Source organism: Maylandia zebra, linkage group LG3 (genome assembly GCF_041146795.1).
Source record: "Maylandia zebra isolate NMK-2024a linkage group LG3, Mzebra_GT3a, whole genome shotgun sequence".
NCBI lineage: Eukaryota > Metazoa > Chordata > Actinopteri > Cichliformes > Cichlidae > Maylandia > Maylandia zebra.
Window position 1 is genome coordinate 29,896,461 of NC_135169.1, and position 24,043 is coordinate 29,920,503.

General features: G+C 38.5%; 1 protein-coding gene across 1 annotated transcript; it reads right to left on the reverse strand.

Moving 5' to 3' along the window:
• Positions 1-14,220: 14,220 nt before the first annotated feature.
• LOC143416708 (C-type mannose receptor 2-like) lies at positions 14,221-17,492 on the reverse strand. Its single transcript, XM_076882192.1, has 6 exons — positions 17,448-17,492; positions 16,273-16,335; positions 15,989-16,029; positions 15,512-15,886; positions 15,029-15,382; positions 14,221-14,567 (listed from the first exon to the last, which is right to left on the reverse strand). Coding segments are annotated over exons 2-6 (1,119 nt in total). The 5' UTR covers positions 16,275-16,335; positions 17,448-17,492.
• Between the last annotated feature and the right edge of the window lie 6,551 nt (positions 17,493-24,043).

Here is a 24,043-nt window from a genome sequence, read left to right on the forward strand (position 1 = left end):
TCTGGGAACACACTCATATCCAAACTTCTTGTTTTTCTTTGGTGAGTTACGGACGTGAAAAACAGCGGACTCAGGAAACGAATACTGTCCGAGACGGTCGGACTCGGAACTCGCATGGAAAAAACAGTCAGATTCACTCACCACCGGAGCTCGCTCAGTAGCTTTAGCGTGGCGACGGCGTGAGCGTCGTGTTTCTCCGGGGACTGTGCCGTGAGTTCCCGAGGCAGTGGGTGCAGGCACTTCGGTGATGTCGGCTGGCTGAGCCGATGACGAACCAGGCTGCGCCGGAGAGACGGGGAGCTTGTGCAGCTCCGAGCGTGGAAGTCCCAGGAAGAGCGCAAAGGACTGCAGCGGAGATAGGCTGCTTGGAGGCACAAGATCTCTCCTCGGCCGCCGAATAACCCTCTTCTTTGCGCGGGACGTGGGCGGTGACTGGAGAGGCGAACCAGAAGTCGAAAAGGCCGGAGGAGTTGTGGCAGGTGATAGGCTGACTCCTCCAACTCTTCTTACCGTGGGACGGTGTGGGGAAAAAGCAGCAGCGTTTGCAGTTTGGAGGCTGCGCGGCCCACCTAGAGCCAATCGAGTCCCATAGAAGGCAGACTCGCGCTCCCGGGCATGCCGAGCCTCCTGCCTTCTCCTCTCGTTAGGGAAGGCGGGGTCTGCTCGCTGCCGGTTCCGTAGGGAGTTTGCTGGGTCCATTACTGGTCGCGTTCTTCTGTCAAGGGTCGCTGTGTGGCAGGCAGGATGAGGACCCAAATGCAAAAACTCATAGACACGGGGATGAGCTCGAGAAACACAGCTTTAATGCTGGCACGGCAGAATACAGGAAATACAGAACTAACTGGGAAAAAGTAAACTAACACTCGCAGGAAGACACAGGAAGATCCACACAACATGAGGGAGAACGCGACACAGAACTGAGGGAGACGCAGACATAAATACACAGAGGGTTAACGAGGGAAGTGGGAGCACACGGGGAACACAGGTGACACTGATAATAATCACGAGACATGGCAGGAGTGAACACAACACTGACGGGAGAGGTGAAACAGGAAGTACAGAGGTTCAGACAGGAGGAGAGAGAGCACGAGTAGAACACCAACATAACGGGCAGGGGAGACACGGAATAAACACGAAAGGGGACGAGGGCTCATGAATACACAGAGGGGCACACAGGGGGTAAAAGCCATGAAGGGAAAGCACTCAGGGAACAACACAACAGGGCAACTCAGGAAACAGAGCCTAAACAGGGAACTGAATACAAAGACACATGAGAACTAAGAATACTGGGCCAACATGGCCCAGGATCATGACACTTGTAGTACCATATCACCCTATTAGAGCACTTCACGTTCTGCTTTTAAGATTAGGCTTAAAACTTTCCTTTTAGGTAAAGCATATAGTTAGGGCTGGACCAGGTGACCCTGAATCCTCCCTTAGTTATGCTGCAATAGACGTAGGCTGCCAGGGATTCCCATGATGCATTGAGTTTTTTCTTTCCAGTCACCTTTCTCACTCACTATGTGTTAATGGATGATCTGATATCGTCGTGTTGGTGTTGTTCCCAGATCATCATGAAAATGTTGTTCCAGGTTCAACATTGCAAGTGACCAATCACATTGTTTGGTCAGGGGGGACGACCGGCACTCTGAGTTGTGAGTAGTGTGCTGTTCAGAAGAGCAGTGCCACTGTGTGACTGCACATAACAGTGCATGGCACACGGGAGCACTGACTATGTGTCAGTACCACAGGCAATGAATCTGGAAGCTTAAATTAAGAAGAAAGAACAAAAGTTAGAACTGGAATATCATGTTCATGGAAGAGGACAGGAGTATAGAACAGGCTTACTCTCTCCCTATTAAAACAAACTTAACCATCCTTGATAACTGTAATACCTTAGATTGTGTATATTTGCAGTATTAACTTAAATTTTTTTGTGATCACCCAAACACACATTGATTAAACTATCAGACCAGTCAAATTAGGTGTGATAAAGCACGGAGACATGGAGAACATTCAAGTTGATTTGCCTTTAGGAATGAACTTAAGAAAACATATAATGTAGATAATTAAGATCAAATGAAGCACATAGAATAGTAACGTAATGTAACACCCGTCCCACGTTCTAATGAGAGGGGCCCTGGGTTCCTGTTGTTACTTTTCTACTGATTTTTAATGCTTATGGTATAAAATATGCAATAAAACTACACTATATGGAAATAAATCACACACAAGCAGGTCAATTATAAAGTTAACTCCACTTTAGTGAATGATTAATTAACAACACAAAAGAAAATAAGTAAAATAGATAAAGTTTGTTAAACAATGGTAAGGTATCTACTTCAACAGAAACAAAATAATCAAATAATATTGTGGGCCCACACGCACTCTCACCAACACACACACACCTCAAGTGCTACAGTCTGTCTGCTAGCAAACCCCTCGTTGCAGGCCTGAGTCATGGCTCGGGTGCGTTGGGACCTAAAACAATATGGTCGCTTCACTTGTTGCCAAGCAGTAAAATAAAAAGCACATGCAAATAACAGTACTCCCACCTCCAGGCAGTTCAAGGGGATAGCGGGGAAACTGGATCAAAGCTACCAGCCGGCCGCGGCAGCAGCACTCACAGTCACCTTCTCCACGTGCTCCCACGTGAACACATAACTCCAGCACACCAGCAGAAGGGACATCTCTGACACGCCAGCAGGACGTCTGTCTCCTCCTACTGAATCACACAACCCCGCTAAATGCCAATTCACATGCGATAACATTCAATCTTAGCATTAGCTTAATAAATAAAAACAGAGCAGAACAAGAGCTTAGTGAATATGCTAGGCTACGCTAGCGGCTATGTTAGCAGCTGTGCAGTGGTACTCATACAGGCGGCATGTAAAGAAGCAACACTGACCTAAAATAATACAAAAATTAGATGATAGAAAAATCTTGGTCAGATAAACAATGATCTGTATTCAGTATATATTCTGGAAAAAATACTGCAAAAGTTTAATGAATCAGCATTGATCTGTGTTCATTTTAAATTTTAAACAGTATATTTGGTAAAACAATCCACTTACCCATCAGAATAAGCAGATACAGACTCCATCTTTGATCTGACAGATGAAAGTGATATTTTATTGCGCAAGGAAACAAAGATTTGAACAGAACTTCTTCGATTCACTTTATGCCAAGAAAGAAAGACAAGATGGTAGGGAATATGAAATATATGTGAACCATTATAAACCAGAATCGACGTTAATGTTTTTTTTAATAATTCAGCAGCTCATGAACAAGCTGATTGAACCATTAATGTTACTTATCTTGAAATCTCTTGGTACTTTGATTAATATTAGTAATAATTATGTATAATATGTTTTTTTTTCTTTTTTGAATACACAAATGTGCATTACACATCACCTCTGTACCACAAATATGTAATAATATTAAATGTTTTAAACTTACATGTGATAAATTATTCTCTATTCGATGTGTTCATGAGGACAGCTCTCAAGTAAATATTAAAATACACTCAAAGAGAGCTCTCTTTGTCCAGGTCAGGATTTGAATATAAAATTTTAAAAAGTGCATCTGTTTCCTCTGACAGACTGACTCACAGATGGGGGAGGAATTTTATACAAGACTCATAAAAGGTGTCATTTACATGATGAGGAAACAGGAAAAAAGGTGCAGAAACCGCTGCACTGCTAACAGTCCAAGAAGCAAAAACATATAAACACGTCTTCCTTATTTATGCTGCTTAATAACTTCATCCATTATCTTAATCTGGGAGTGAGGCACAGGGAGAGCATGAACATTACATAAAATGAGTAGATAACATCCATCCTCTTAAAAACTTATCCAACTCAGACTTGCAGGCCAGCCTGGAGGATATTCCAGCTGTGTGTGTGTGTGAGGCTGCTTGCATTTATTTTATTATTATTCATATAGTATTTTATCAGGTTACTCTAAATGACTTCATGAATATTAGCTCTGCTTCTGCTTTCCTTAAACAAACACCAGGTGTAATCTGCTTCTGTTAAACTGTTTCACATAAGCATAAACTAAGAGTGGTGAGGTGATGTAACATTACAGTTAAACGTTTGAAATTTTTTGTTATATTTTGTTTAGTTTCTTTTTCTTTTTTTCTTTTTTTTTTACATTGAGCTGCACTTTAAGTATTAGGTATTTTTTCTGCACTGTAACACTTGAAATGTAGAGACATCAAGGACAGATAAACAGTCTAAAATAAATCAATAAACATGAAAAGAAGACCAAACCCATGAAAATGTCCATGAAAATGCATTTTTATAAAGTAATCTAAATTATGGAGACAACAGGATGCAGCTTGCCAGCATCAGTATTCAGATATGCTGCACTCTGTCTCTCACCCCACATCATGTGGGATCAGCTGCAGCTTCAGTACTAAGTCCTCAATCTCACCTATGGTGGTTTTAAGCTTTGCCATCTAATTGTACAAAGAAACTTTCAAGATCCTAACCTTCCTTGAAGTCAGGTATTTTTGGTTCACCTACATGAAGGTTTTCTGCTCTCTGTACCAGAGCAGTTTGTACAACATGCAGCTGAGGCTGTGCATGGAGTGGTTGAGATGGAGAAGCGATTCTATGAGGTAGCTGCAAAGCTGATAGCTGAGTCTCAGTCTCTTGCTTTGGGAAAGCTGCTGTTGTAGAAACGTCCCTCTGGACAGAAGGCTGATGAAGTTCAGAATATACATCATGTTGCAACTTTGGTTTACTATCGCTAGTGTTAAGGTTCAAATATTGAGGAAGGAGAGTACAAACAACCATGGTCCAGAACTTGGTCAAACAATTGACTTTAATGAAATACACGCGTGGGGGGACCAGCTCAGTTCGCCGACAGGGCTGATCTCCGACTTAATCAAAGCATAAACAGATATTTTATACCATCAGGGCTTGAATTTAATGACGCCCCCTCAACGTCAGATCCATTTCATACATGGGTCAGATCAAAACCACAATGACTTTTAACACAGTTACAAAGAACATTGTCTCCGTCTCCACGCCAGGTGCTTCCTTTCCCTTCTGACTTCCACTTCTCGTCTAGAACACCAGACACACATCCTGCAAGAAACTATTCCTCTTTTTGCAGGGAACCACCCCCCACACTGAAAAAAAATTGGAGTGACATTTACTTAAAAAAAGCTAGGCAACTTTTTCCACACAGAAAGTGCTTGTAATCTTTACTCGGGCTATTTCTAAGTAATTAATAATTATAATATATAATAATAAGTAATAATTGTGGAGGTGGGGGTGTGCTACCACAGAAACCAAAAAAGCTCGGGCCAGCAGCATGTGTCCAAATTTCAATCAAAATCGTTCGATTTCATCATAAACAATCTGAAAACAAAGCTTTAAGTGTAAAATAACAAACTTGTCCTTTAAATAAGAGTGATACATTCTCAGTGTGTATGACCTCATCTTTTCCATTAGATTATGTAATTAAAATAATTAAAAATTTTACCTTATTCAGTGAGTCCAACATTGGTTTTATTTTGGTCCCTGCAGTCCCGCCCTTCCTTCGAAATATCTCCAGGAGTTTGGTGGTGTGCCCGTCCAATCTGGACAAAAACGTTCGCTCCAGATGAATTGTGGTTATTCGCTTAAACTCCTCTTTGATCTGAAATGAGAGATAAAACACAAAATCATGTCAAAGATGACTCATGAGATCTCACATACACTTAGTTGCTGCATGAACAAGAACTGGATTTACCTGATTTTCACAGAACAGAGAAGGCCACCTCTCTAAGAGGTCTTGGATTGCGGGGCAATCCTTGACAACCTCTTTTCTTCTCATAGCGAAAGACTTCTCCATTTTCTCATTAATTGCCCTCTCATTGTTCTTCTTCTTCATTTCCTTCAGCAAATCTAGTCTTTCCATCTCTAAGGTTTCCTCAGTCTCACCGAATGGCAGTGCTTGCAGATAGTTGACTTCAGCTTTTTTTGCCCTTTTAAAGCCTTTAAGTGAACCCTCTTCACTGGAGCATCGTCTCTTCAGTGTGTTCACCTCGAGCTCTGGAATGGCTAATTGGCGACCTCTTAACTTTGCCCTGTAGTTGCCCATTTTATACTTTATCCTCTGTTGCCAACCATATAAGGCCATTAAAAGACCCTGGCTCTTTGAGGCATGGGTATTTTGCTACCAAGGCTTCAGCAACAGCTAAAATCTGGACACCAGTTGGATATGCTGTGAAGCCAAATATAGTCTCTGCAAGCTTCTCAAGAATGCTACTAGTTACGCTTGGGTTGTTCAAAAGTGTGCCATCATTTTCATAAGCTTGCTTTCCTGCTTCCAGTGCAAGGTCTATATCATAAGAGAAGTCTGGTTTTTCAAACTTAAATGGCCATGGCTTAGACCTGTAGGATGGTCCACTCTCATCTGGGGAGGACAACAGGATTGTGTTGCATACAGATGAGGAGGAGCTTGCTTCTTTAGATAGTGGAACTGGAGATTCGACTTCTGACATGTCCACAGTAGTGAGACTCAAAATTACTGGTTCAGTTTTTACTACTTTGAGGTTAGCTTTATCTTGTACTTCCTCAATCGAGGTCAAAGTGAAGAACTGACTGTCGAAATCCATGTCCTGGTACATAACAGTGAATGGTCCTTGTACAAAAGGCCAGCCAGTTCGCAGAACTCACGAACGGAGCCGCATCTGCGGAGTAAGATATCAGCATACGGCTGCCGTTTAGCCAATGAGCGGTGAGGCAACCCATTCTCTTCACCAATCAGAAGACACAATTCTACCTCATCATTACGCACATGTCGACGCAGAGAGTTCGGTCGGAGCTGCAGGTGGGAAGAGTCAGCAGAGTTTTACTCACCGTGTGGATTTTCATTCCTCTAATGCTGTTAGCGGTGTGCGTCCATGAGACTGTAAGTTTCTGTGTTTTATCGTGTTTGTTCTTTGCTGCGGCCATTATCCTCCCTTGTTTAATCCTTGGCGCACACTTTGTTTACCGATTGTTACTGCCGTTTACTGCGAAGCAGCCTCTGCCGTGCGGTCATTAAGGGACCGTCACTAATTTCTCATGTTAGCTCTAATGTAAAGTGCCTAGTTAGGATTTATGTAAATAGTAAAATTAGCATTTGTTGACACTCCCTTATTTTGGTTGAATGTTCCACTATCCAGTATTGTTTGTATTGTTGTATTACACATTTAATTCACTCTGTTCACCTAATTATGGAAGACTTTTATGTTCTTTCCAACAGAAACCACACCATCACTCACCACACGGCATATAGCATTTTACAGTCTGTTAAATCCCCTCACTCACATTATGGATGTGTGCTTCGGATTCTTGCTAAATAAATGAGTGAACGACAGATACCTGAGTGGCAGTGGATTTTGTGGATATGCCATCTGTTCTTATCGGACAACCCTGTTGAGATTGTGGATTCTTAGAGTCAGCACCTTATCATCTACATCAGTCATAGTCAGGAGGTCAAGTCCATCCCACTTACAGTGACCTCCTCCATTACAGTCCTGTAATATCAAATGTCTCTCGAAGAACATCATTGAGGTCCTGAAGTGTGCTTGGGATGCCTGCAGGTAAAAGTAATTTGTGGACATCAACCTCCCCAAAAATGATCCGCAGTTTCGCTGAGGGTGCCATATCAACAGGAAGAAGCTGCAACAACAGAAGAGAAATACACAGACACTTATTCACAAGCTTCTCTCCTCACATTTCAAAAGGATAGGCAAATGTGGTGCTTTAAAGTTGTCAGGCGTCTTCCTGCAAGGGTGTATGAAGTAAAGGATAAAAATGTTTAAGCTCTCTTTGCTCAAGTAACTGCACACTCCCTGTGTTCTCCAGCTCATAACTCCTCAGGTGTTCATTGTACCATGTATTTTGTTGTCTCACGAAAAAAGTCAGTTTGTTACAAATCACCATTATTTGTAACACTTCAGAAAAGTCAGGAAGTCCTGCAGTGGAACCACAACACAACAACATTCCCACTGCATAGTTGGTGCCTAAACTGCACACATTATTGGCAACATGCACAGCTGTAACAGCAGGGAATCTGCATTTCACCAGGTCTTTTAGATCATCCTTAAGCACATCTAAAGAGACCTCTGTTATTTTTGTGACTGCAAGTGATGGTTTGACAGAATGTGATTGATGATATCCAACCATGAGCTGGTGCTTATTTGCAAGGGACAGCAAAATATTCCTGAAACAACCAGTGTGTCTTACCACCTTCTTGAAAAAGCTGTGTTTGGCCTCGAATCTCATTGTCCAGAGGGCAGCTAGGGGGCCAAATTCCCGAATGAGCTGAGGATAGTGCTCAAGGAAATGGTACTTGGGAATGAGCTTATGTTGGGGGAAAACATCAAGGAATCTGCTTCGGTGTTCTGAAATGATGCTGTCAAGATAGCAAATGCTTTCTTCAGTATGGGCTCGAGACATGACAAGGTCCACAATGTCTTTCAGTGTCATCAGCATCTGCCATACAGGCTCTTGTTGGGGTACTTTTAAACCTATAATCAGAGGCAAAAGACGTAATAAGCACCAATTTTCATGTGCGTTGCTCCCTACTGATTTTCGAGTCGAAAAGTTAGCAGGAATGAGATGAGGGCGATTTGTTTTATCACTCCACTTGTATGGGAAATTGGAAATGGCATCATTCATTTCCATGAGAGAAAAATATTTTTTCTTGATCAAGTTATCAAATGCCAAAGCCAGTTCCACTGGAACAATGCCCTCCAGCAGATCATGTAAAACATCTGGAAGGTAACCAGATGTAACATGAAAATGCTCAAGTTTTTCTGACAATGCACACTGTTTTTTTACACCATAACAATGAGGGTGATCTGGACTAGACACAGCTGTCTGTACATGCAGTGTATGTTGATCTTTGGTTCTTTGATGAAAAGACCCAGATCTCACTTCATTGGACTGAAACTTGGATCGCTCCCCAACACAAACCGGCAGATGTATGACCCTGCAAAGCTTTCGACAAATCCTGCCACAGAGTGCGCCCCCAAATTATCTGCCACCACACTGACCACAGTCCCTTTATTGGCTTTCCCTAACGCTGGAACAAAAAGACCATCTTTCTCCAAGCTTTGGATATCTGTTAACAGTGGCTCTAAAACTCGCTGGAATCCAAACTGCTTGGTGTCTTCAGCCTTACACAGAATTGCAAGGTAGATTGATGTCAATGTGGAACGTGACTGCACCGGAATGTTTCCCAACACCCAATAGACAGCTGTGACTTTGTGCTTTTTTCGAGATGTCCCAAGAGGATTACATACCTCAAAGTCATCAACGTACAGGATGAGACTCACTCTGTTCTCCTCTACAGAGAAAAACGTGTTGTTTTGATAGTGAGATCCATCACGAAATGTCTGGTACTTAAAGTCATTTTCAGTTTTTTTTTTCAAATGCGTTTTCTTGAAAAGACTTACTTAGGACCTGCACCAAGGAGGGCAATATTGGGACATACTGGAAGGTTTTGCCCTTTTTCTTTTAATCAAGTATGTGTTCTTCAACAACTGAAAAATGCTTCTTCATAAATTCTCTTCTCTTGTAATAAGTTGTGAAAGGGCCACCTGTCCCCAAGGCAGTACTTATAGGGTGTGTCTCACAAAGATTTTTCACTAAATCTGAGATAATGGCTGGATCCAGATCACAATTATGGCTTTTCAAGGTGGACACCACCACATCTCTTAAAAGTGGACCAGATGCAGAGGTGGATATAAACTGAAGCTCATCTACTATTTCATCAATGCATTTGTTTGGGACATTGAACATGCTTTCTAACTTTAAAAATAGATGGCCAAATTTCTCTTTCATATCTTGAAACAACTCCTGTGGTTCCCCATCCCAAAGCTCTAAGCTCGCTTCCACACAGGTCTCATCCTGAGCAAACATGGGTTCATTAGGTTTGCTTTTTAATACTTCAGTTTTAAAATCCTCAAGGGTGTGTGACTGGTGTTTTCTGTGTCTATGTGTAGCAAAGGTGGAATAAATATTTGTACTGAAGTTGCAGTTTTTGAAAACACATGCAACTACTTCAAACTTCCTTAAGTGGTTGTTAAGATGCTCAAAAAACTGCTTCTCTGAATTAAAAAAAACAGAGCCGCAAAGTAGACAAGTAAATGAAAGAGGTCCACTTTGTGTGACCATCTTCACATGGTGTCGAGACAAATGGGTCTTAAGGGCATTAAATGTTTTAAACGAGCAAGGGCAATCAGTGTGAAGACAAGGGACTGACTGGCTGCAACCACCATTTCCATGCTTTAGTCTGTAGTGTTTTAACAATCCCAACCTCTTCTCTGACTCAAAGCTACATATCTTACACATCCATCTCATGTTGTGGCACCTTAAACAGACAAATTGACCATCTCAAAATTAAACCAAACTGCCACACAAAGCAATTATGTGACAAGTTAAACCTAATTGTTACTAATTTGATTGAGTTCAAATTAGCAGTCAGAAGGTCCTATGTTCTGTAAAAAAAAAAAAAAAAAGGTGGTTATCTATAGGCTTTTCAACTAATTTCTACTAACTCAAGGATGCACACTGATATTAATTTTTTTTTTTTTTTACATATGTTAGCTCAGTGGCAAATTTAAAACAGGTCAATATGAAGACTTGAGTGAAATCGTTTTTTGTTTGCTTTGTTTTTTTTTTTTCAAAATACACCTCATGGCAGCGGTGCAGCAATTATTTTAAACTGGACCGTGGTCGTTTTATTCACAAAGACGTTAGTTAAGGCAGCAGGCGTGTGTTGTTTAGGTGGCCATCTAAGCTGTAAAGTGCTGTGGGAAATTCTGGACATACCTCCTGCCAGGAAAGTTAGTCAGCAAGTCTAGCAGGAAAATACACTATTTGCTAGCGCAGCTGCTTTCAGTGCGGAGAAGGTGAGCCAACAGGAACGTACAAAGTTTGTTCTGCTTAAAAATTACATTCATGGTTCCACTTCTTCCCGTTTCCGTCAAGTCTGCCAACCGTCGAAATGTGGACCATGGTATGTCTGAAGAAAGACCGCTCAAATGTGGGGAGGGGCTTTGACGTCATGCTCCGAATGCAGAGAAGGTGGCCATATTCACTGATGTCACTCCATTACATTTTACTTGGAAATATCAACTAATTAAGCCAATGAATTGGTTTAGTGAATATTACTTGGATCGAATGATTCAATTTACATACAAAACTGAGGACACATAATTACAAACAATCCTCAAGTAATGCACTACAAGAAAAACTGCTATTTTAGAGTAATAGCACTGAATTTGTATTTTTTTTGTAAAATTTATATAGCTAATTGAAATAATAACTACAGGGCCAAAATAACATTATTTTCAGTGCACCCTCATAATGCTTAATTGACGGAATCGACTTCAATTTAAAGCGCGTGTAAAAAAAAATGCACAGAAGTCAATCATTGTTCTACAATAATTAAATAGATTCAACATCTTTCTTCAACAGAATTGCAAAGGAAAAAGTACTGTAGCTTTCTAGATTATAAATTTGACTTAATAGTTATACAGTAATGGACTTCTATACATTTTACATCAGATGACAACTTTGGTTGTAAGATTCAGATAATTATTTATTAAAAGCTAGACATGACAATTAGAAAGAAAAGTATGTCTTTGTGCCCCCTTTTCCCTGTTCATGCCCTATCGGCCCCCCTGGCTAAACTGTGCTAGATCCGCCCCTGCACAGTTACCAGCCGTCAGCTGCGTAGAAAAGGATCCTGGTGTAGAAAGTAATATTAAATAAATTCTAACAGCAGCTTATCAAGGTTAAACGTGCTGCTGTTGTTCAGCTGCTGGTTTCCTCTTTCTGGCGCAAAGTGGGCCAAAAACAAAGAAGAGAGATGGACTCACGACAGAAAAGCCGATCAGCTGATCATTAAGCAGTTTCATGGAGAGGGAGGGAGAGAGAGGCAGTCGCTCCATATATCGGTTGTTAAGCTTATCGTGGGAATGCTTTACAAACATTCAGAGATGAACTTACACACTTGCTTTACTTCTCTCTGGGATAACTTCCTCCAAGATGAAATGCCGGTTTGGAAACGAGGCTCCAAATGCTCAACCAGACCGCTGACAGGTCTGGCATGCCACAGCCGCTCTATCACCAGACGCATACTGCTAAGCTCATGAGCTGGGTTACGCTATGACGCAAGTTTTGTGAGGCACTTTTGTGATATTTAATGGATTAGATTACATTTTTTATTTCTCTCCGATATCCGATCCAGTAATTTAGGTCAGTATCAGACCGATACCAATACTAAAATCAGATCGGTCCATCTCTAATTATCGCTCAGCTGTTTAATGTTTTTATTAACAGTATTGTTTCTGTTCTTTTGGATCATCACATAAATTCTCAAATTTCATCAAAGAGATCAGGTTCAGAAAGTTCTTTACTCACAACCCCAACTGTTATTTGCTTAGGTCGTACCGCTGGTTCAAAATCATCCTCATCAGCCATCTGGCTCAGCTGTTTTCCACCTTCTCCTTCTTCCATGTCAGCAAGGGAGCTTATCCTTGTCTCACAGATTTTTCTACATCCTACTCCTTTCTTTTAGCCTGTTTTCATCTTTAATTCACAGACATAATTAATCCCACTTCTGGCACCATTGTTACGCAGAGAGGTGTGGTGTGGAAAACAGCAGACATCACTCTGAACAGACAACAACATTAGTTTATTGGACAATCTTTCACACATCAACTTCCAAAACTGCAACCCACTAATCTCTCCCACATCCCACAGTCCACCTTTACACACTCTCAAGCAAAGCCTTCTCAATTCAAACTGGCCTATGAGACAAAGAACATGAGTTTTCACAAATAATCATAACATTATAAATCACATGTCATATATGCACATACACAATTTAAAGGTAATTTCACACTTCTCGAATTACTTTAAATTTCTGCAAATGGTTGAACAACCAAACTCCTACTCTTTCCAGCTCACATCCTATAAAAGATCTGGTTTGACCTGGTTACTTACACCAAACATTTCACTTCTATCTTCATGCACAGGTTTCTTTAGCACTCATTTTACATTTTAAAAAGCCCACCATAGGTGAGTTGGGGAAGGACTTAAATATTCGTGTTTCCTAACATGGTCTGTAGTAGAAACCTGTAAAATCACATTAGCATCGTGTATTATTTGCTGTGGATAAAGTGTAACAGTCACATCTGTACACGCATTAGAAATGTAATACATGTTTACTCTGGTGTGAACCTGTAAAGCCACTAGATGGTACTGTTTGGCTGTCATAGTCTATGTGAATACTCTCGAATTTGTTTTGGTTTCTGAACTACACTACAGTGAAATAACAATTAAATACATTGATTTAAATGATGACTTTCTTTTTAATAGCTCATATTTGTCTTTAGAGAGGTCTGTGGTTGACGCTGCTATTTGTTGCTTTTTCAACTCCTTTGTTGTTGCTGTAGATGTGGTGGCTTTAAATCTTGGAGCTTCACTGCTGAAATATTCAACTCTCACCCCAGGTGAAAGCTTGCCATGAATGAACCACAAGTGGAAGGTTTCTATTGGTGGAAAACGTCATAAAACACTAGAAAAGATGTTGTCATGAACTCTGTTTCAGTTCACTCTGTGTGTCTGTTGGAGAGTTTTGTGTTGGCTAATTTTAAATGTTATTTGAAAACACAGTGCAATTGGTTTCCTAATGATTTAAAATAAATATTAATATGCTAATCTGTGTAGAAATAGGTGCTCAGAGAACTACTGTAAGTAGTGTAGACTGTTACACCTGCAACTCAGTTTATTTGTCCTCACAGACGCAAATGATCCGTTTACAACATGTCGCTTCAAATACATAATTATGAAAAAAAGAGTAGTTTTAAGTCTTTTCTGCCATGAATTGTCCTGAATTCTCAGTGAGATTGATTTATATCATATGGTAAATATTAAAGATTAAAAATATTAAAATACTTTATTTATATTTATTCAATTGCTATTTCTATACTCAAAAAATAACAGCAAATATAATAAACAAAACATCTAACAATAAAAGTGTAAAAACTGAATAATGCAGCAATTGTGAAGTAAGTAAGTCTAATATCACTGAATCAGACAGTCAAGAAGAAACTAAGGAAACCAAATTTAATGAAGAACACGAAAAGTCTAAAAAATACGAAACTACACAATCAAACAATTTCACCTCAGAGTGAAATCTTTAAGTTATGATTAAATCTTATTCTAAAGAACAAATAAAATTATATTTCTCATTGTCTCTCTGACTGACCCACTCATACTGTCCTCCACTCTGCATGCCCACAGCCCTGCCACAATCCTCAGTCTTTCCCTCACTGCTCCACTTCTCATAACAGACCAGCTTGTCATTGACCCAGAACCACAGATCCAGAGTGCAGGAGTAGCGCAGGCCGAGCCAGACAAAAGGACTCGAGGCATTCTTGGCTCTCACCTCTGCCCATCTCTGTTGGTAAGGGTTAGTGATGGAGACCAGTCCCCTGTGAGACTCTCTGCAGTAATCCAAGGCCTCCTTCCAGGTTTTGTTTTCTTTGATCAGGATCAGCTTATCTGCCATAAAAACAAAATAACAGGTTCAATTGAATCTATTGAACTGTACAATTGAGAAATTCTATTAACTGTTTATTTTGTTCTAAAAAAAAAAAAAAACTATGGAAAGTTTGTGTGTTTCTCTACCCTCAGTAGAACGAAGTGTGATAATAGTAACAATCCTCACTCAGGTCAACAAGATCCTCAAATATTCAACTTCTTTACAGACAAGAGAGACTTTAAAAAAAAAGTGGTTCAACAGTTGCTGTAAGTTATCCCACAGATAATTAAAGTGATTTGGCTGCATTCATAAACTCATAAATTCATTCATGTCTTAGAAATTCATTTGTAAAAGAAAATCATACATCATCCATAAATAGGTTGTATAAACATATACAACATGTTCAGCTGGATCTTGTCAGTGATTCCAGTGATCCTCCTTTTAGAGAAAACCAGTCAGACACATGTTGATAAAAACTCACCATCATAACAGAAGAAGGGTTTTTCTTTGTCACATTCATCAGAGCTCCAGTTTCCTGATCTGTTTAACAGAGTCATAGCACATGTCTTGTTGCTTTGTTCATCACTGAATAACTGCATATCCCAGTATCTGAAAGAGAAATCACTCCCATCTGACCACCTCCAGCTGTCTCTGAACAGACCAACCCATGCTCTAAAAGGAGTTGCCTTCGATTTCATAAGGGCCTCAATTTCTTCTCCATCTACCTGATCGAGTCCACTGGCCAAGTCAGTGTAATTATATCTGCAGTAGCTCTGAGCCTGTGTCCAGTTCTTATACTCCTCAATCAAATATGTTTTATTGTCTTTCTTCATTCCTGTGAAACCAACATAAAAAACACACAAAGACATCCCCCAATAATTTATCTTTAGAAACCCTCCACCTTTTTAATCACATGTGATAACATCACATTTCATACTTTTTATTTATTTTCACATCTCCTCACCATCATAGCAGATGAACCACATAGTACTGTCACATGAAACATCTACCAGCTTGTCTCTTTTCCTCCCACAGTTTCCAGGCCCAGGTTCAGTTTCTTGTCTTCCATTCTGATTCCAGCTGCTGTCATTATGAATGTATTCCACTCCTGGCAGAGACCAACGCCACGTCCTGTTTCCACCTGTGTTGTTGTTCAGTCCAATCCAGGCTTCTCCTTGATTCTGTGCGGAGTTACGGAGTCTGCTCATGTCTGTCATGTCAAACACTTTGGCCAGGTCTGTATATTTCTCTCTGCAGTATGTCTGTGCTTCAGACCAGCTCTTGTTTTCTGCAATAAAGTGGTACTCATACAGGCGGCATGTAAAGAGGCAACCCTGACCTAAAATACAGAAATATGATAAACATAATATATGTTCTGTTAGAAGAAAGCATTCAATGAGCAAACTCAAACTCGACAGCACTGGTAAAATTATCTACTTACCCATCAGAATATGCAGAAATAATATCCAGTGCATCTTAGCCCTGTCAGATGAAAATGAAAATAAAGATTCCAACAGATTTTGTGTGCTGGACTAATGCATGTATGTCACAATTCTTCTCTGTTCATGGAGATATTTAGAACATGTTAGGAACATGCAAATTAGGTTTGTTCTTCCTACAAAATGCACAGACTGTCACTACAGCACAAACTAGATGAGTGAGACATTCAGCTGACAGTAATGACTCCATCTGTGAAAGGAGAGGTTTTTAACATTAAGAACTTACATGGTTTTCCCGTTGACTCTGCTCGCTCTTGTCTCGCCCTTCTTTTCTTGCTCCTGTATTATGCTGTAATGTAAGCCTTGATTACTTCATTAAAATCAGAATTTAATATTTAATATTAAAATAAATTAAATGTAATATTAAACTTGTGACATTATAGAAATGAGCTGCAGATCCATAATTACATGCATTGGTGCCAAGAATAAAGATATAATAGTGTTAACAGGGTTACCAATGCTTTTGCAGTGACACCTGCTTTCATTGTCTGTCTCTGGTTCTCATGCTGCCTAAAGACTCAAAAATCCTTCTTTTATGGGGAAATAAAATATTTGCATTACTTCTATGTTACATAATTTATTCTTCTACATGATCCCAGGGGTGTTCTAAAAAATAAAAGGATGCCCTATTCAAATATCCTGTAGTATTCAAATCATGAAAACCATCTACACAACAGCATGCCAACAAAACTGTGTCCATTAATTTGTCCAGTTCAAAACTGAATCTAATATTTTATTTTGAAGTTCATTCATTTATCAGACCAGGGTTCATTTTCCCAGTCCTCAGCTGTCCCAACATTAGCTTTGCTGATGTGAGTAGAAGCTGATCTACTTCATGAGCCAACATGCTGTGCACAGTCCAGCACAAATCTAAAAGATAACCTCAGCTTTTTATATGCTGCAAACAAGGAATGTCAGTCTGCAGCAATGCTGCTCATCTTTATGTTCTTCAAGGAAATCATAGAAAACCTTAGAAAATCAGAGAGTGAAAAACTCTGACGATAAACTCTGTGTGTTTCTGTAACACTGAGAAAAATGTGTTTTAAAAAAATAATGAACTAACACTCGGTTATTAGTCTCTGTTACTGTCATGGTGCATGCTCAATCATCCAGGTAAGTAAGTTGGAGTCTCTGTTACTGTTAGATATCATTTCCCCAAGAAAAGTACATTTCTGCATTGTGGACATCTTTGAAACACTGTAAAGTCAGCTCATGAAGTATCTGAAGTTTTCGGGTGCTGGCATGTCACTCACGATGTTACGGTTAGCCAAAAATCATTTTTACCCACCTTTGATTTCCTGTAATGATGAAAATTATAATAAATGTGCCATAAATACAGCTTTAAACTGCACCTCTGCATTCCATCATGAGCATGTAATGGCGTTAAGATTTTATACTTACATGTGGTTAATTCTTCTCTTCTTCTTTCACTTTGATATGTCTTCTGGATGCACTCATGAGGACTGTCACAAATATTGCTTCTTATACTAACACAGAGACGTCTTTTTGCTCAGGTCAGAATTTGAATATTAAAATACAGACGTTTCAAATATCTCTTACTCCCATGGTGATGCACAGATGGAGAGATTTTCTGTAAAGGTTATGTTACACTCATTTACATGATGCAGTGGAAATAGGAAAAAAGAAGAGGACTACCCAGAGAAAAAACCATGAAGTGTAATTCTGAAATATGCAGGTTGAGTTTATTGTTGTGTTTCTCACAATCTGTAGTTGACCTTTTTTTTTGTTACTTGTATGAAAATGTGATAATCATTTAGATAGCTTGCAGGTAAATTATATAATGCAATGGGGGGAAAAAACAAAAATGCACCACCGAGTTACCGAGAGCAGAACGTGTCATTTTCATGCACTTGTAATAACTGTTAACTGTTTTTATGTCAACACTTTGGCCATGCTGATTCCTGCAGTATCTCATTTTATTCTCTTGAGTATAGTATATAATTAAATAGGTATTCATATTCAAATTTGTTCAGTGTTTATGTTGGCAGAAGGAAAAAACTGACTTTTAAAGTCACAAGATTTCACTTTAAGATGCTACCATATATATGTACTATTTGAAAGACTGCAGTCTGGTGGTGGAACTGAACTCAGGTTCTTCTCGCTGTGCGGCAACAGCGCTAACCACCATGCCACCACTGAATATCAACAATCAGCAAATAAAAAGTGTATCAAAAGTGAATGGTATGTGGTAGGAAATATGCAAACCATAGTCCAAATGAAGACAGCATTATTGAAAGTCGTCCATTTAATCTTGATTATGGTGTGTATGCTGTGAGCATGAGAACTTCTTCAAAGAACTTCTGTATTATCAACTCAATATTTTTTCCCTTGTTTAAAAATAAATAAATGAATGAAAAAAAAAGCCTCACTTCTAAAAATAAAATCTCTTATTTCCATAATGACACAACATTAGGTCATTTACCTAATGCAATGGTTTAAAATAGGACACAAGAAAAAGAAACACTTTCATTAGATCTGTATCTTTCTCTGGTATCTGGGCTTCATGCCAGGTTTGTTGTCTTGTATTAAAGGTCTTATTTAAGGTTTGTAGTAGATAAAAGTATAGATTTTTGTTTTTAAAAGTATGCAAATAAAGTGTAACTTTCCAGAATAATGACAGTCATCTAGTTTTTCTTTAGATTACATTAATTACACAAGAAGAAATAAGGTTTGCTATTCTTCTTCTTCTTCTATTGTATTCTTGCAGTGAATTATTCTCGAGGTCAAAGTCAGTATGACAAATGCTTTGGTAGGAGGAGGGCAAACAGAAGCAGACTGTGTCATGTGTTTGTTTATTGAAAGCAGAAGTGAAGTTGCTAGTCACTCTGCCTAGTTTACATCAATACATCAGCCATTAACTGAGAAATGAAAAGTATGTGGATGCTGAAAGCGACTTTGGTCCACCAGTCAAACATTAAAGATAAAGTATGCAATTTTCTGAGGTAACTTAATACACAGTTCATTGCAGATATTTGGGTATGATCTATTTAAGTCCCACTGCTCCCTTCTACCAGATTTGGCTCATCACTTCAATGCAGTTTTTTATTTGTGCTTTTTTTTTAAATCTAAGGCCAAATAACAACAACAGTGACCTCAAGACACTTCATATTGTGAGGTAAGACCCTACAGAAACACACAGAGAACTCCAAGAAAAAACAGCTAACAGTTGTATGGCTCTACAAAGGGTTGTGGGAGTTTATACTTAGAAAGTTGTTTACCTCTGAGGTTTTCATCTTGGCTTATCTATAAGGCTGGTCCATCCACAGCTTGCTGCAGAGGGTTATATCCTATCCCACTTCCAATAGATCTCTGCTGGGGAGAAGTCCAAGGATACTGGCTTTCCCCGAAATGCACAGGGTAAGAAACTAAGAAGGTGTGTAGAGAATTCGGTGATATTGTTTACTTTGTTTATGGTTGTTATTAATTCTCTTTTATGTTACAATCCTCCTTTTTACCTATCTAACTTAAGTCTTGTATTCTAACACTCACAGGATTTTCAGCAGTTAATTATTTGTATTAATAAACCAAGGGGGAGAAAATACTGGTTACCTAGTGTGTTGTTAACATCCTCCCATTGCTCATAATTATCTATAGTGCAGCACTTGTTAAAGCTTGTAATGTGAATTATTTTGATTCGGCACCATCTGCTGCTAAATTTCTGAATGACTTGTGATAGAGCTAGCAGTTTTTCTAGAGCACAGTGATAAAAGGATAATACACTGCTATTATCATATTATTACTGTAATAATGTAGGAATTAAGCACTAACAATCATGTTAAACCTGCTAAACCTGAGAGACTTGCGTAGTGTTATTATTTGTATCTATCTATCTAGATTCTAGATCAGGAGTGCGGGCCACATACAGCCCACTTTGATCTTAAGCGACGAGTAAAACTCAATTTTCCATCAGTGTAAAGAAGTCACATATTTAACTGTTTTTCTACATGTTAAAGAAAAAGTTGCTGTGACAAAGAAAGAAATCTGTCTGCAGGACTCTTTGGACTCAAATTGTGATAAATAAATTACAAAACAACTTCTAGTAACTCTTTTTACAGACTGTCCAGTTTAAAAAACCCCAAAAAGATTTCTAGTAGGAAGTGAAAAACATAAACTTTTCTGTTTTGCACAAAGTTACAGAGGTTTTATTAGAGACATATATGTCTCTAATAAAACCTCTGTAACTTTGTGTTTAAAATAGAAAAAAAAACACTCTGTAACTAAGTGTTTTGCAATTTGGCGTAATTATTCAAAATTTCTTTGGTACTGTAAAGCAGAAATTAATAGGCAAGCAAATAAGGCAGAAAATAGATATTTTTGTTGGGAAACTAGTCTGGAAGCATAATGAGAGATAGAGCTGTGAAGGAAGGATTTTATCGTGGTAGAAGCGAGACAGGCAGTATGTGGGCAGTCATAACAATGTTTGTCAACCGTGAAGTGTAGTTGCCTTCTTTTGCTGCTGGTTCAGTGAATTTTGGTTAAAAATCTGGAGTTTCAGAATCTGTGAGATGGTCACTGAAATGGTTTTATTAGCTTTTAGCAGAGATTGTGAAGTTTCTGTGGATACCACACATGTCAATATTTAAATAACAGATCTGGCAGTACATCACTCTCATCCCTGGTACATTGAGGTTTAAACAAAAAAAAAAATAGTTTACAGTCAGCGTGCACATTTCAGCAGCATACAGTAAACTCATTTTAATTAAATCATGCACAACTTTTGTTGGCCACGTAAAATGACTTGAGTTTGACACGTGTTTTAAATAGATGCATAGAAAGATTTCGATTTTTTTCTGAGAAAACCCCCCCCCATTAAAGATACCAATTTACTTTCATTTCACAAGCTCATTTAGTAACTGTTTTACGTTTGTATTGATGATATAAACAAAAATAAAATATAATTACCTACAAGTTCAATAAATATGCTCTAGCATTTTTGGGGCGCAAAATCAATGTTTTTACACCTGTAATTGTCAGCGTCAATTTAAAACTTCATGTAAATATCTGCTGACTTTATAATTAGGCACTGTTACGAAATTAGTTTCACCCCGGTTCTTTTTTATTCCCCGAGGCATCCAGAGACGGCACCGGACTCAGTAGTCATTTCACAAAACCTTTATTCATCTTCATTTAAGCATGCATCTTAAGGGGAGATGTGCAAGGCCGGCCCCTCTGCAGATCTTCCCTCCTTTGTTTGTTACAGTCAGCTTTATAGAAGCGACCCCATCATAAAACCCCCATGGTGTGCTGCAAACTCTGTGTCTGTCTGTGTATGCACGAGCACGTGAGTGAGTGTGCATGTAGGTGTGGGTGCGTCGTAACAGTCAAAGCACTGTGTATGTGTGTCTCTGTATACGTGACTTCCTGGGGGTCATAAAAGTAATCTCCTCACCCAAGCTACACCAAATTCCTCTACACAACATACAAAACAGAGTTAATATAGTACAAACACTGAGAGCCCCACTCTGCATCCACTGGGCCATTGGCCTCTTATCGTCTTACATTTACAGATAAGCATGTGGAGAGTCTCCTGCAAACCTGCTTCTAAGTTATAACAATTATGAGTTTTTATTGAAGGTACAAGCATCAGCATCAGCAATCCCCAACTGTAGCTTCCCGTCTCCTTTTATGGCAGGCAGACCCCCAGTGTCCATAAATTCCTTTCTCTCTAAACAATTACACACACTCTCAGGCTACAACTAAGCCAAACTAAAACACACAGACAAATCCTTCCTTATTCCTCTGATCTAAACAAATTTAACACATCATATTATAATAATTATTTTCTTGTACTCACAGCACTAATTCTGGGAGAAACCCATGCAGCACAGTTATTGTACAAAATACAAATTCCAGGTGAAAGGGGACCAGCTGAGTTATAGTCAAATCTGGGGACCCTTTAATGCAATGATGCCAAACAGTGCACCATTGTGCCAACTTTATTGGCTTAGTTTTAAAAAAATCTATTTACAAATTGTTTGTTCATTGAATTTAACTAAGCCTACAGCGAAATAGTATTATTTATGTATTATATACCTATAAATATAGATATATTAACATATTGATGTTATTATAAAATGTGAAAAAACAAAAACTGAAATTTTGATCCATAGATTAACCAGTAATTTAAGCTGTTAATAATGTTCTGCCATTTAGTTAATTAGTTAACAATGTCAGGTTTGTGCACATCATAAATAGCCTTAGCACATTGTTTAAAGAAGGTGACCTCAGCAAGAGGTCATGTTAGGATGTTGCCCCCACATATTGCACATTTAATGGCCGGTGTTGCTGTTTGTCTTCAGTTTTTCAAGTGAGATGGAAACTGATGTTGACTCACTGCATCTTTGAAATGTTTAGCTACCATTAGCATAATACAGTGAGGCATCTTGTGTTTAATGTGCCAGAAAAAAAAGACTTGGTACATCCCAGTATTTGAAATGCAGCATGCCAAAATACCAGGAATTTCTTCTGTATCAGTTGCATTTTGCAGCCAGCACCCACACAGGATTGTGATAAATGTACTGTTTAATTATAGTTAACCTATTAAAGAGTTCTTCACATCATGACGAGGGAGCTCTTGGGAACCAAAGCAAACTATAAGATAAATATTACGTATTGGTCCATTGTAAGAAGGAAAAAACACGGATCTTTTAGTATACAAGACACCTTTGAACATGCACCTACACAAAGGGCGGGGATATTGTTTTAATTTATGGTTAAAAGTAAAAGAAAAAAATGGTTAATTAGCAATAAAACTTTAAGCATTAACTTCTTTTTTTCTGGTTCAAAGTGTTACATTTAAATCTGCTTTAGTTATTCCCAGTACCTTCTACAGAACATAGGTGTTCAATTAGACTGTTGCATTGCTCAAATTTTTGCTGTAAGAATCAATAATCTCATGATTCGGATGAAGCAGACATATATATCATAGATAAGCATATGTCACAGGGAAAAAAAGAATTTTAAAATATTTATTTTATTTTTTAATTAATCAAAATTTGTTTTAAACTACATCACAGTTATCAGGGAGATCAATCCCCCCTGATCAAAGAGGCTGAAAACTCCTACAGTTATCGCTGTATTTAACAGTATCAATGGTCTGATATGGTTATCACCATGGTTATCACTCTGTAACTTATTGTTATTAAAAATCTGTTATTCATTGTGTGAAGTCAAAGAGACACAATGTTGTCAATGAAGGATGCCTTTAAAAATCTTTAACACTATTAAAGCTGATAATGTGACTAAGTGACATTTAAATTATTATATAGCATTTCATACTAATAGCTTTGCTGCAATGCACTTTACTCTACATACTGGTCTTTTACAGTATGTCTACTTACAAGTTTTTTGCGTAATTTTTATCTACTTATAGTTAATCTGTTGGTGATGCATCTCCATGTCATTATAACCCGTCTGCAGATTAATCCAGACTTTAGTAATGTTGCTTAGTGACAAAAATAATAACAAATGCCCCCAGTGTTTATTCCACATAATGTTGCACATGCTGCATATAGCTGTAAGGTGAGGCAGACTGAGTATTGATAGAAGTAATGTAAAAGGTTAACTGTACTTACTGCAGCCTATTTTTATAGTTACTGATATTCAATATTACAATGGGTGTAAAATTAGAGGGTGACTTGCTTTTTGGGAAAATGTCAAGTAGCGATTTGAGGAACAGCAGATTTTATAACAGAATATTAATCTTTTACAGTATTATATTCCTGCTGTTGCTTGTCAGCATTTAAATAGTACAACTCAGAGGTTTTAAACTTTTACCTTTGGAAAATATCAACAGAATAACTCATCTTAGAAGAGTTTATACATAATTTAATATTCTACAAAACACATCACAGATTAAGCAAACAAATATAAATGTAAAAGATATTGACAAATATAGTGAATACAATGTAAAGTCTAAATGTATTACTAATTTACATTTACTTAAATTAATAACTTTCAAATCAACAATTTGTGTC

Bases quoted from the DNA above. Each gene is read 5' to 3' on its own strand.
- LOC143416708 (XM_076882192.1), bottom strand. The intron at 15,383-15,511 runs GTGAGGAGATGT...TTGGTTTCACAG, and splicing joins GTGGTTCATCTGCTATGATG to GAATGAAGAAAGACAATAAA. The intron at 14,568-15,028 runs GTGAGTTTTTAT...TTTTTATGGCAG, and splicing joins ACCCTTCTTCTGTTATGATG to ATAAGCTGATCCTGATCAAA.